The following is a 14,249-nucleotide window of genomic DNA, read 5'->3' as shown; positions in this document are numbered from 1 at the left end:
GTTGGACGCAGTGCAGTGCCACTGGAAGGGCAGCTCTGGTCGTGGTGCCCAGCTGAGTTTGTGCTGAAGAGAGCAGAGGGTCATCGGTTTGGAGTAGACCTTGCCTTCTTGGGAGTAAATCTGGCATCAAAGCCTGATCGAAGTCACTTTTCATATCAAGTGTAGCCAAAACCTGTTGTGAACTGCATCTCTATTTTTGTGTCTTTTTAACCTCATACAGGACAAGCATGCGTGGAATTTAATAGATAAAATCTAAGGCACGTTGTTAGTTTCCACTTTGTCTATTGCTGTGCAGCACAACTTGCATCTGCCGCCTAACCACCATGCATGCTTCAGAAGTGGGTAGGTATGTCTGGTCCATTTTCAGGGAAGTTTGAGCAGTGTGGCACCATTAGTTCTAGCATGCCCATAAACAGATCATTTCAAAAGATTTAGGCATTTTTAAAGTTGTTTTTGTGCAGTTTAAATAAATATGTTTCCATTTATAAGATAACAAGAACTGTTCATATCTGTTGCTGTCTTCCTAGTCCACCAGGCAAAGACTGAGAACGCGATAGTTCACTGTTTTATTCTTTTGAGAGTTTAAGGAAAAGAAATATTGTCATGAACTCTTTGCAATAAATCATGAACATCCTTTCCCAGGAAGTATGGCCATATTCACGTGAGTCATAAAGCTAATAAAAAGGTTAGAAAGAGGAGACATTGTATACAAATAGGGCCATTGAAGCATAGAATAGGAGCTCACATGCAGCACCTCAAGTTGTAGGGTTCTGGATTGGGGAAATAGTGAGTGAACTTGATAGGCAAATTCCCTGCAAATTCCCTGCCCCAGCGCTACAGCTCAGATGCTGAGGTTAGTCAGCACACATTTTGGATCTCCCTCAGTGGTCTCATTACTATAGGTCCGTGTAGCATTAGCACTTAGTCTTTTCCATAAAAGGATTATAATTTCTTGCATGACAAATACAATAGTTTCCCCAAGTACAGACCACGTATATATGGGTTTAAGTGGCACAGGGGGCTTTATGTTGCTGTCCAGCGAACAGCTGGCTAATTATAAGAGAGAAATGACATTTCTTCCACACTATGTGGAATTCACTGGAAGCAGTGAATTCTCTTCTCTCTCTTCCTCCTCTGCTGTCAGTTCTGAAAGGCACAAGGCATACAAGGGAGACTCAGCTTTAGGATGAATTGTATGTACTCAGAAGTCAGGTACGTTATTTGTATGCTGAAAGCTATGCACAGCTAAGTTCCTTGGTAGTTTGGGTCCAATGGGTCAAGATCTATGTAGATACTCTTCCTTTTTCTCTGCTATTACCCTAGATCCAAAATAGCCCTTTTACTGACAGGTCTAAAAACATTTCACAAAAAAATGCTCAAAATTTGTATCGTGTCAAGTGACAGTGCTGTCATAGTAATAAACCAAAAGACTTTTAAGAGGTTTGCACCTGATTTCCTCAAATGGTGCTTATTTCATTCTCTTATGAAGGATTTTTTTTTTTGCTATAGTGTTGTCTAGAAAGCCAAGAACATCATATTTGAGAAAAAAATATGTAATAATAAGCCCCAAAGTATAAAAAAGGGATATGACAGGGAACTATGCAAAATTTTACTATTTTACTCCTGCATGTACTAACTACTTTTTGATTAATAGATATGCAGCATGTTACATTAAAAGCTCTGTAGATTTCTTTAATACCTTGGAACATTGCAATCAAAGGACTAAAAAGAATGAATTTGCTTTTCAATTTAACAGCTGTCTTTGCTAATATTTATCCTATGTATTTACTTTTTACGTACCAGTATTGTAAACTTTAGCCAATTCAAGCTTTTATTTTCTTTAGGCTTTTTTTTTCTTCTGTTATGCTATTCTCTCACTTTTGCAGTTGAGCTCACAGGTCAGCAGAACTTATTTTCCTTTCTAAAAGACAACTCTTTATCCTCTTTCGAGAAATACAGACCATGCTGTTCCATCTCTTCCTGTAAAGCATTACAGAAATGTGTTTTGTAAGAAGGTTTTGATGTGTCATTGTCTCACAAATTACTATAGCAATGCTTTTCCTGAGGGGTTTAATCTAAATTGTTATTGCCAGTAGAACCACAGCAAGACATTTTGCACTGCTGCCCTTTCTCCCCTGAGCATCACTGCCCCAGCTTTGGTCTCATCTCAACTGCCACAGTCAGGTTCCGGTTACTTGTATTACCAAGAGTTTAGTGTACGCTGGTGAGTTAGTTCGGCTCCGAATAGAGGACGAATTTTGAGTTCAGCAGCTGTCCCTGCGTAGAGTTATGTCGAACAACCATTCATGCCCGGAGGTCATTTGGGAGTAGCTGTCCCTGAACTGCTGAGGAGTATTACAAAAAGTAGACCTCTTCTGTAGTCCTCTATGCTACTTTCCCCATATTTTTTAGGTTTCCCCATCCATCTCTGAAAAGAAAGAGTTTAGAAGAAAATTTGCATTGGAATTGCTTAAAACTTTTAAAATCTTGAAAAAAACGCCCCTGAAAGTGCTGTGATATTGCAAGGATTTTAAAGATAGCATGAGACAGAACATTTGGTTTGATGCTGTGCCTAGTTTTTATATCGGGTTTGAGTGATATTCTTTCCATAGTTATTTTTGATGTTAAACTCATTGTAAAGTTAGTTGTCTCAAGTGTAGACAATGTCTAAATGGAAAAGAGATTAGATTATTAAGCTAATAAGGACAAGAATAAATAATAAGTTACAAAGTTATGAAATTTTCTGAAGATCAGTCATTGGTTTTATTAAAGCCCAGGAAGCAGATGATCGTTTTAGATACGGCACAATCCTGAATTCAAAATGCAAACTGAAGTGTGGAATTTGTAACAATCAATCTGATTGTGGACTACACATGAATAAAGACTGAATTTCACTGTGTCCCTTCTTGCGTTAGTACGACTGGGAGTCAAGGATAACTTCTGTGGTCCTTTCATTTGAATTAAACAAAATCAGTATTCAGACATAAGTATTATTTGTGTGTTGAGCAATTTAAAGGATGGAAACCATGTAAAAAGGAATGCAATTTTCCCTGAGGGGTATTCTAACAAAAATTTAAAACATTTAATAAAAGATATACATACAGTACCAATGAATCAGAGCATCTTTAATTTGTACTCTAAACTAGAAGCTTATGCAAGCTCTTGGTACTGTGTAACAGCAATATACATAACTCTAAAAAGCTGTGCACATTTGCATGGCTGAGGACTGCATGAGAGCAGTAAAAACAGGTCAGACAGCTATTGCTGATCTTAAAGAATCTGCCAGTGACTTGCTCTGCAACAGGTCCTGCTGTTTTTCTGATTTGTGAGTGACTTGGCCTGTTGTGCACGGGGAGTCTAACAGTCTGTTTGGTAGGACAGTGCAAAGAGTAAATACTGTCATCAACAGACTGATATTTTCTTTAGATATTAGTCAGTGTACAGCCAAGTCAGGTTTTAAAATCAGTTCCAGTGAGGTGAAGATATTAATGGACTAGCAGTGAGAAGTGTGTGTTTTGGAAAATGGGTGGGTTATAGGTTGAGTCCTGAAGCTGAAGTTCTGCCAGTGAGAATATTGTTTGAATTACTGAGCCTTACCAGCTTCATTTCTGTTCCGTGGCTATTGAAAATGAACTCCCTTCCCAAAGAAGGTGAACAAGAAGTGGCAGTGTTAGAGCTAGAAAAGGCAGCATTATGTTATAAACAAAGAGAGGTGTAGAGAACATCTTGTCAAACGTAATTTTTGTTGAAGTAAAACTCTTCAACAGCTGAATCCTTTAGTGACTTGGGTGGCACAGGGAGTACATTTGGCCTTTTCGTCTTCTGGGCACAGACCTTGGCTTCTGTTGAAAATGAAAATTAGTTTTGGTGGTTTCATCTGAGCAGATGTTTGTCTGCATCACAAAACCATTCAGTCTGGCACCCAGGCTGGCCTGGGCTCGCGTGAGGCCTGGCGCAGGAGAGTGGGGCTGTTGCAGGTCAGGGCTGAAGGCAGAGCTGCGTGTTGAAAGCTTGCCCAGGCAGCCCACACCGTCGGACCTTTGCCAACGCTATTTACTTGACTTTCAAGAGCATCTATTTCTCTCTGTCCCTTTCTCTGTCTCTCTTTCTCACACACTCTTAAAGAACAAGAACATCTTTTATGAAACTAAGCATTTTAAATAATTTTTTCAAGGCTGAAAGAGGAGATACTGGAAAAAATTACAGCACGAAGCTCAGCTTGCAGATGAATGATTACCTTGTCATCCTGCTATCTTCCTTCCTTCTCTTAAACCTCACTGCTGACTGGGCTGTAAAAAGCATGTTGGCTAGACCCTGCTGGGATAGGTTTCTGGACCTGTGTTGCTGGAATAAGATGTTCTGCTGCCTTGCTTTCATCGGGCAGTGACTCCTACATGGTAGCTGTCTCTGCTCTGTATGTGACAGGTGATGGCTAAGTGATGGCAGTGTTGAAAACATCTGTCTGCATGACATCTGCCTATCTGAGATAAATTCTTTTATTATATCTGATTTTACATCCCTCTATCCTTTTCTGCTATATGACTGAAAGAGTTACAGATTTTTTTTTCTGAAGACAAGAGGGTAGCAGAGCAGGGAAGATGTGCTGAAACTCCCAAAACTAAGCAGAAATGTAGACAATAAGGATTCTAAGTGCCACTGATTGGAGGCTGAAGGTTACCAGCAGCAGTGTATACGCACTGAAGCTTATTTTACTTAATCAGAATGTATTTCTGGAATCTGACTCCAGCAAGATGGACCTCACTGTGGGTTGGTTTACTGTGCTACAGGCCATGCAGTGCTGTCGCACCAAATGCTTTCAGTACAGAGGTGGGTCAGCTGGCTGTTGTCCAAGTGTCTCTGTGTTATGCTGCAGTCTGCTGTGGAGGCATAGTGTAGGTGTCGACGCACGTCAGTGCAGCTGCCATTAGCATGACAAGCTAATTGAGAAGCACCTGAAGACCCCGTACATTTTGAAAATGGAACTTAGGTCTTGCATGACTATGTGATTTTAGAAATTTTGTCGCAGAAATAGCACACTTCAAAAAATACGGAATACTTTGAATTTAGAGGCCAGTGCATCTGCATGTGCTTTCTATCATGTATAAGTATGTCACTAAAGCTACTTAGAGCAAGAAAACTCTGAATTCTGAGATACTAGCTTACAAAGGTGTGAAGAAGTAGGTGATTGCTGATGAGGATGAGACAGAGAATCGTGTCCTGAAGAAAGGGAAAGACGTTATTGTACATTTTAGAGTATGAAGCTCTATTTCTTGTTTTGCTACATGGGGCATGGTTCTTGCAATGCACGTGTCCTGGTTCACTTGCCCAACTGTTATGTTCATCTGCAGTACTGCCCGTTTGTTACAATATTCTCAGTATACGTGGGTCCGAGTGAAGACTGATTGCTGTTAGCAAAGTCTTTACCTTCCTCAAAAACAAGAAAGGAAAAGGTAGCTAAAGTAACAAGTACAAAGAAAACGGGCTTTTTTCAAGGAGTACGTAGTTTAAAAAATTGGGATTGATGAAGTGGCTGGTTAGGAGCCAGGTCTTAGAAACTGAGTGGCTTCCAAAGAACAGAAGAATCTAAGGCTACTGCTAAAATTTGGCATCAAAGGATGCCTGACTCTATACCTAAACCATTCTGCAATGGTTTTAGGTATAGGAGACTGAAATTTTTTGTGTCCATGAAAATTATGGACTCACCAGACTAACTTGAGCCAAATGTAGTCAAAGCAGAAGTCAAAGAGAAGCCTCTCCCACACATATTTGTCAATAAACCTCAACCATGACCTGCAGTACTCTTGGTATTTCAGTCTGGTGGTGTTTGTGTAAACACTATCAATCATACGTAAATTCTGTCATGTTTTTTTGTCATCTGGATAAATATCTTTAAGAGTTAGGTTGAGTCCACCAAACTCTTCCTCTGAGATTTTGTCTAGACAAAACTAGACTACAACTGTAGTTTATTCCTATGCTACTAAATGCCACAATGTGGTTTGCTTAAACCTTTCTCCTTCTCATAAATCAGTGGCTCCAGTTCTCTTTCTTTGTCATGTATAAACCAGAAAACGGTTAGGCAGAGACTGTTCCTCAGAAAACTAAACTAAATCCGTGTTATTTAAAAACTTTCTGAGGGCAAGGACTGTCTTTTTGTTCATAGTTATGAGTGACCAGCACAGTAACAGGATCTTTGTTCGTGTTGGATTAGTCCTGCTGCAATAAAAATAACAATAAGCCTTTGGATGCTTTGGCAGCAACTGTCTAATTCTTTGGTCTTCCCTTTGACTGTAGTCTGGCTAATTTTCCATTTGTACTTCCTCATCTGTATGACAGTAGCCAAGGGAGCTGACAGTTTTTCAAGTCTTAGTATCAGATTTTTTTTTCAGAGTCTTGCAGGTGACTTGAACTGGTGGTTTTGCTCCCCATCACCAGAAAGATTGCTCAGGAGAAAATATTTATTCCACTTGGAAATGGGAAACTTTAGAGCAGTCTGCAGAGCATCTCAGAAGCAAGTCCAGTAACAAATAAGGGCTGTCTAGAAGCAGCTACTAAATTAGCACCAGTCAGAGAAGACTCAGTAGTTTTCAAAGGAACTTGCAAACTGGCTCATTTCTTTTAAAAGCATTGTAGAATAGAGATGAACTGAGATTGCGTTTGTCAGATTACATACAGGAAGCTACAAAGACTTCAAGATGCATCATCTAGTTTTCTGCATTCAAAAGACAAGGTATTTTTTTAAAAAAGCAGATGGCTCTGTTAGGTTACAACAAGATCCACTAGGTGCTAGAAGTGCAAAAGAAAACAGAAACACAGATTTGTAGCTGGTAAGCTTTTTTACTTTAGCACAATTAGCTTGAAAAAATGTCTGCATTAAAACACAGGTCTTCGGTAAATATATGTTCAACGATGCTTAAATTCAGATTGACACATCAGGCCGTGTATGATTTTCAGCCAAACATCTTGTTAAATACTTGCAGGACTTCCCATAGCGGATCTAACTGTAATCAAATAATTCAAACGTTTCTTTGGTAAGCACAATAGAAAGGCAGGGCTCGTGTTTACAAAGCGCTCGGTATGGAAATCCTGTATTAATTGAGGCAGACTTACTTCGCTTGGGACAGCATCCACGGAGTAACTCTTTAAGTACGAGGCCGCACGCTGTTGCCCGCTCCAGAGGAGCAGGGTCGAACAGTCGCGTGCGAAAAATAAACGAAGAAACGGCGCAAGAGAAGCGCAGCGCGGGCAGCGGGGCTGGTCCGTACTAAGGCAGGCAGCTCTGTGGAAACGCGTATACGGGTGATTTTCTCACGGTGGCTACAGAAGAAGGTGGTTTGTAAAAACGAGGCTGATCCCTGTGGAAGCTATCAAGTAAGGAATTGGTATCACACTCTGTGTCCGGGCTGACTAGCACAGGCAATGCCAGATGTTACTTGTTGTAGTATCGAGGACTTACATAAGCAGTGCTTTAAATAATTATCTTTTTAAGGCAGCAGCTGTATTTTCTGTGAGTAAACACTACATGCTTCCACCTAGCCTGGTGCGGGCTCAGGAGTTTTTATTGCTGACAGTAAAGCGCTTCTCGTTTCGCATAAAAGGTGTGTAAAAGTGAAAGATGTGTCGTTAGCACTCTGTGGTGTGGTTGTAGGTGACTAGAGCTGCCGTCCTTTGCGTTCCGGATTTTGCAGCGCCAGAAAATGCCAGAATCAAAGTGAGCCCTACACACGAGAGTCAAACAGAGAATCACCATTTGCTTTCCTGTAAAGTGAGTTGGAAGTTATGTGTTGCTCCTACCTTCTACACAGTGAAATCTTTTTCCCCCCTTTCTATAGAATAATAATTCTGCTATAGTTTGAAAGGTAAGTTTACCGGTGTGTTAAATACCTGGCAAAAAAAAGGTGTTTTAGAACATTTTTAGGTAAATGTAGGTCAACACAAAGGAATCATACACTTGGAAATATTTTCCAGTGTTTATGTTCAGATGTTCAGACCTGTCTGGCTCCTCTCTATTTGCATGTGTTGGGGTTATAGGCAGTCCGGCTACATTCCACATTGATTTATATAAATATATTGCAGATTATTAACCTCCAGCCAAATACCAGCAAATTTCACTTTTCAGGGTGGTGTGTGACTTTCTGCAAAATTGACTTTACTATGTATAAGGCAACTGTCTTCTGTATAATGCCCCAATAATAGAAATGTGCTGGGGCATTTGCTGTTAAAGTCACTTTGTTCCCATAATCATTCAATTAATATTTGTTCGTATATAAAGTCTTTTTAGAAGAGATAGAGTGACACACGCTCTCCATATTTTCTAGTTCCAGTTCTCAAATATTTTTTCCTGCACAGCCTGTATGCTTTGTTTTGGAAAATTTTGAAGAAAATTTAGCAAAGAACCTTGAAATACAGATTGTGAGCTAACCACTCTGATTTAAGTTTGGGCTTTTTTTAATGTGAATAGGTTTAAAAAAGAAGCGTCACCATCTCTTTCAACTTCCCGGAAAGATGAACCCACTAACAAACTATTTCTGTAAAATTTAAATAGTCAGAATTAAGAACTGTTAACTGTAAATTTTGGGGAGCCCAATTTATATCCCATCAATACGAAAGAGATTTTTTTCCCTGGTGATTTTTAAAGCAGGATGATATTCTTAACTGGTATAAATTTTCCATTTGCTTTAACTGACTTGCTTTGGTTTACGGAGGATTTACTGAGGATGTGACCGTATCTGTGTGTGAGCGCCTGCTGCTCCCTCTTTCCTTCTGCTGTTGGTTGGCAGCATCGTAGAAAACACATACTGGTATTTCTGTAGTGCACTTGGAACAACAGTGGGGATTTTGAGACGTGTAGTGAAGCTAGATTGTTACAACTGTAAAATCTGAGCAGTATTGTCAATGTCTTCAAATATGTCTAGAAAACAGATAATTTTCTTCAGTTTCGTTACAAAGAGTTTTATCCCACACTTCCCCATGGAACACCAATTAGACTAGTCCATTAAAGAAGTATTTTCAAAAAAAACCCCTTATTTATAATACTGTCATCATTTTTCACGTTGTGATTAAATTCACACTGAAAAACTTCTTTAAGCAAAAAGGAATGTGCATGCATTAATTTTTAAAACATGGTCTCTAACAAGCAATCGTCTGTTCACATATGATATAGGAAATGCTCCTGAAAGTGGGACCAGAGCCCTGAAATATTAAATCTATAACATATCAAGTGAAACATAATACTCTCTTAAACTTTGATTGCAGTCTCCATATACAGTTATGGCAATTGCTGCCTTCCCTTCTCTTGTGAAACATTTTGAGATTTAAGATAAGAAGTAAATACTCAATGCAAAGTATTTTCCTAGTCTGTTTTTCAGATGACCTATTTGAAAATTAATGACCCCCAAGGCTTTGTGCCTGAGCTGTTGGCTACACATCCTGCATATGAAGTGTTTAGTCCTAGGACTAAGAACAAAGATATTACTTGATAAGGTTATCAGAAATCTTGTACTGTCCACAAAGTGAATAAGCAGTTATTCTGAGTATGGGGATAATAACCACAGGTAATAAAACAACATAGCTGCTATGATGTTGAACAAAATAAGCACTACCTTCAGTGCTGCTTTTGAAGTGTTGTTGATGATATGTTCTTCAGTTTAACTATGTAGTCCTTTTTCTCAATAACTATATTTACATTTTTGTTAACTCCACTGTCACCTAATAAAAATAGCAATTGATTTGCTGCCTCACTTCAGAGAGGGAGGCAGTCTGATCTGTACCATTCTAAAACTAAGTGAATACATATGTTAGTGAAGTATGTGAGCAGGGGAAAAACTCTTCCTTCCACCATAAGACGTTCTCCTATTGTGATTTTGCAGAAGTGGGACTTGAGGAAGGATTGCGATGGTGATGGTTCCTGGTTTCACGATAGGAGTGAATGGGGGGGAAGCACAGAAGGAAGAACAGATGTTTGTGAAAAAGATAAAAAAGTGATTAAAGTCAGTATGGGAGATGAAGTGGAGAAGATAAGAGGAATCCTAACTGAAAAGAGAAAACATTAGAAAATAATCAAATAGGAATGTGACATTCTGAAGGGCTTTGCAAATGAGACCAATAAGCTCGAATTTGGTGTTCTTCAACAAGGTGAAATGATGAAGAAATTCTGATGAAAGAATGACAAAAAGTGATGAGGAAAGAAAGCTCTCTTAGCAGTGGCACCTTGTGCCTGAAGTTCTTTTCTGAACTGTATCTTGACTCTGATAGCATAACTTACTTCTAGAAAATTGCAAGAGTGATCATCACAAAAATTGAGCATCTACCAAAGAGGATTTAACTCTAAAGAGGTGTAATAGTGAACAGGGAAGCTGTGTGGAAAGAAACTGAAGGTGCATATGAACACTCTGTATCTCTGTTTCTCAAAAATGTTACTTGTATTTGTCTTTCTGGGGCTGAGGGGGGGAAAGGAGTACAGTTGATGAAGCAGAGAATAGGGATAAATATCAAATTATTTGCTATATTAACTCTAGTTGCTATGTCAAAAAATATTTTCCCTTCATGGTATTAGTTTTTTTTCTTTGATCAGTTGATGAATTCTTAATACTTGAAAGAGGAATGTAACAGCATAGGTAGTCAATACTTATCTGATGAATCAAGAGCTCAAAGATTGCTCTACCTTGGGAAAGCTCTTTTTTTGGCACTCTATACACTGTAAAAAATTTAAATCTACATGTATGTGCTGGAAAGTATGGCTGTACTGGTGCCTGTTTACTTACCTCCTCTTTCCTTTTCCTCCTCTCAGATTGTTTGATGTGTGCACCGTGTCACGAACAGACAGAGAGACCAAGTTAACATTAGTGTTTGAACATGTGGATCAAGACTTGACTACTTATTTGGATAAAGTTCCAGAGCCTGGAGTACCTACTGAAACTATAAAGGTATTTAAGAGGAAAGGGTTTGGATATGATTTCAGAAAATATTAGATAGGAAGGACAAAGAAAAACAATCACGAGACCTTGCTCAGGCGAACTGCATTTTCCTTCTGCAGGATTCTGTCATATTAAAATTGAGTAGTGCCCTGCTTGCAACGTAGTGTGAAGATCTGTGTTCAGATGATGGATTCTCTGCGTGGAAATCTTGTACTTGTTTTCTTCTCTTTTAGAGAGACTGGTTTACTGCAGTCCTACAAATTTAGCATTGTGGATCATTAAGAATGATCTTCACTTGTGGCTGTAAGCAGATTACTCCATTACTGTTTAGTCCAGGGCTACTTGAGCCTTCCCTAGAAGGTGTCTGTAAGAGTGCTGGATATTGTTAGAATGGACAAGATAGACCACGGGGAAAATTGTAAATCCTGTGCTCATTCCCTTGCCTTTGTCTCTTGTTCTTTATTAAGTTTGCTCTTCTCCTTTGGCCATATATGTTTTCACGGTGTCCCCAAGAGACTGCCTTCATTTCATGTCCCTCTGACCAGGAAGGTGCCTGTACTTGTCAAGAGCAGGAGATGTTCACCAGGGACGCGTGAGGAGGGGACTTGAGCTCGGTACCCACAGAGAAGGGGTCATGTTTCACTGGCTGCAGCTGCCGTGTGCCTGGGGCAGCAGGGTGGGTTGCTGAGGAAGCTGGAAAAGCTCTCAGTACCTGGCAGGGTGATCATGAAGTTTTCCCATAACAGGTCATCTCATGCTCCGCATCTGCAAGGGAGGACCTTTTCCCAAGATAGGAAATGCTTGTATTGCTGGTACGAAAATAGGTTTTCCAAATCCCATTTTTCCTCTACTGGGAATTCCGTAGTGAAATGCTACATCAGGGATCATAGCTTGAAAAGTTTGAGAAAATGTTCAAGCCTGGGAACAGAAATAGAGGTATTGATGTTCCTATGTTTTGGCTGTATCTATTTAACATTTCATTTGTTTTTCTTTCTTCATCATGAGAAATCATTTATGCTCTCAGGGAAGGATTATCTCGCATTTGTATAAGTACTTCTGGAGATTGTGTCATCTTAGTCTGGCAGGAATCCTGAGGGGGAAAAGATAGGAAAAGAAAACATGAAACCTATCTGAAATTTAGCTATTTTAACAGCTTTTGTTAACATCTTCAGATAGTGATGAATATCTTTTCACTTGTATCAAAGACACAAATATATAACAGCAGTCTGTTCCAGCCACTGTATTTTTGTAAGCAACTTTAGTGCGTAAAATAAAATATTTTAAAAAAATGGATACAGCCTTTATTCAGTCACAGTAGAAGACTGGAGCAACACACTTGCATCTGAAAGCCTCTTTTGTGATAATGCTTTTAGGGTTCTCCCTCCTTCTGGGGGGATCTGTATTTCCATGTAACTAACTTTATGAAATTAACATACCAAGCAGGTAATATACTGTGGACCTGAATAAACTGGCCTGAATGGGAGCTCATGCCCAAGCCGCTGAAGTATCTTCCTAGTTACATTTAGTTTAAAACCAACAGAATAGGTAAATATTGGACTAAAACTCTTCTGGTGATTTTCTGAAATCCTGTTCTAAATTTGCACTAGTGAACTGTACTGTACATGTGCAAACATGCATTTTGTGGAGACTATGTACTTGTGAAGAAAACTGCTGTCTTTATTTTTGAAAAAGCACTATTCAGCATACACAGTTTACTAGTTCAACCCAGTCGATATATCTGATAATTCAGCACAATAAAAGAGCAAAATTTAGTAACACAAAAACAAGGAGTGGCAATTCTGTCCTTTTAGGGACAGTGCAACTGCATTTCACTGCAGCCAGGGAAATTAATGAGCGTAAAACTCAGCTTGTGATCTGTGCAGCTCTTTAAATGGGTGAGGAAAAATGTAACACTACTGTTTACTCAGTCGCCTCCGTTGATTTCAACATTTGCACAGTAGCTGACGTGCTATTCTGTGAATTCTGTTCAGCAGAGGAGAAAGGAGAGATTCAATTCACTTAAGTTGTACCTTGTTGCTTGATTGTTTATGTGCCTTATCCTGAAAACACCCAGTTTATGCGGGTACTTTTTTGCTGACAGTCAGTTAGGGTCGATCACGTGAGAAGGGTTCTCAGGGCTTACTCCTGATGCATTTTGATACCTTTCTAATGATACTGTCTTTACCGGTATTCCTGGTAGACACTGAAGCAAAGTATAGTTCTGTTGGCTGCAGGGAAATATTGCCATTTTGCAGCAATTGACCATTTAACCCAGAGCACATACATCGGTCAATGACTAATCTGATTTTTTATAGTTTGGCTTTTGAGGCTAATAGGGATTTGTACTTCATTTATTTTCCAGTATTGCATACAATTTGTGTAGAGCATTTCCCCTCACCACTTGCACAGTACAAAACAACTGCCAGTATTGTAAGACCATCTGTTAAAGTTCTGTGCGTGTCAGCAATACGGAGGTACCGAATGAGCTGAGTAAGCTCTGGAGAGCTCGAAGCTGAAGGATCTAATATGCCTCTTTTGGCACCATGGTGTAAACTCAACAGTTGTTAGTGGGACTTGAATGACATAAAATTACTATGAGAGAAATATCGGCCCCGAAAGGTGTTTTCTATGTGAGTTAACTGCCATCATTACATACCATTTTATTTGGGGATTCTGCTTTTGCTGGGTTGGGGCGTGTTCAGGGTTTTTAGATGTCAAGGAATATAAGTGACAACAGCACCATTTTAAGAATTTTTCTTCATATTTAGTAGATAGCAGTCAGACTGTAGTAGTTCAGAGAAGGAAACTGCACGAATTACTTGCAGGCAGCTAAGGCTTTAGTCTTAATGCTGCTCAGCAAGGCCTTTCTTGTATCTAAAGCCTTGAGAATAAGCAAGGTACACTTTGGCCTGATCCACCCCAGAGGGTAATTTTGGAACATACCCATCAGTGCCCATAAGATGACAGGAGAGAGGCATTTTCTCTGCGGTGTTGCCTGGTGGTTAGACTACTCACAGAGGATGTGAGACATTCCAGTCCCCTCCCTGTCTCCAGGCTCGTGAATGCAACACTATGGCCCATTTCTGTGGCTACAGCTCTGGCCAGCTAGTTATTCTGGAAGGAGGTACTTCAGATCTTCTTCACCAAAGCTCCTCCATTTTTCTACAATGGACTATTCGCTGGGCTAGAGGGATGGAGAACATCCCTTGAAATCCTTATAGGCATGACACTTACCTTGGAAAGAGAAGACCTATGTTCCAGTCCTTACTGTGGTTAATGTTGTCTTTGTAACTACTGGATTAGAGTCATGCTCTCTCTTGTTTGCTCTCTCTGTCA

The 14,249-nt window shown here is 39.6% G+C and overlaps 1 protein-coding gene across 4 annotated transcripts in view; it reads left to right on the top strand.

The window, feature by feature from the left end:
- Nucleotides 1-14,249, top strand: part of CDK6 (cyclin dependent kinase 6) — a 123,929-nt gene that overhangs the window by 20,415 nt on the left and 89,265 nt on the right. For all 4 annotated transcript variants that reach the window (XM_062569123.1, XM_062569122.1, XM_062569124.1 and 1 more), the window contains exon 3: nt 10,787-10,922. In XM_062569123.1, the coding sequence (XP_062425107.1) occupies nt 10,787-10,922 (136 nt within the window). The remainder of the gene's footprint in view (nt 1-10,786; nt 10,923-14,249) is intronic.

The sequence above is a fragment of the Rhea pennata genome, chromosome 2 (assembly GCF_028389875.1).
Source record: "Rhea pennata isolate bPtePen1 chromosome 2, bPtePen1.pri, whole genome shotgun sequence".
Lineage (NCBI taxonomy): Eukaryota > Metazoa > Chordata > Aves > Rheiformes > Rheidae > Rhea > Rhea pennata.
Note: the sequence above shows the minus strand (reverse complement) of the source record. Positions and strands in the feature narration are given on the sequence as shown.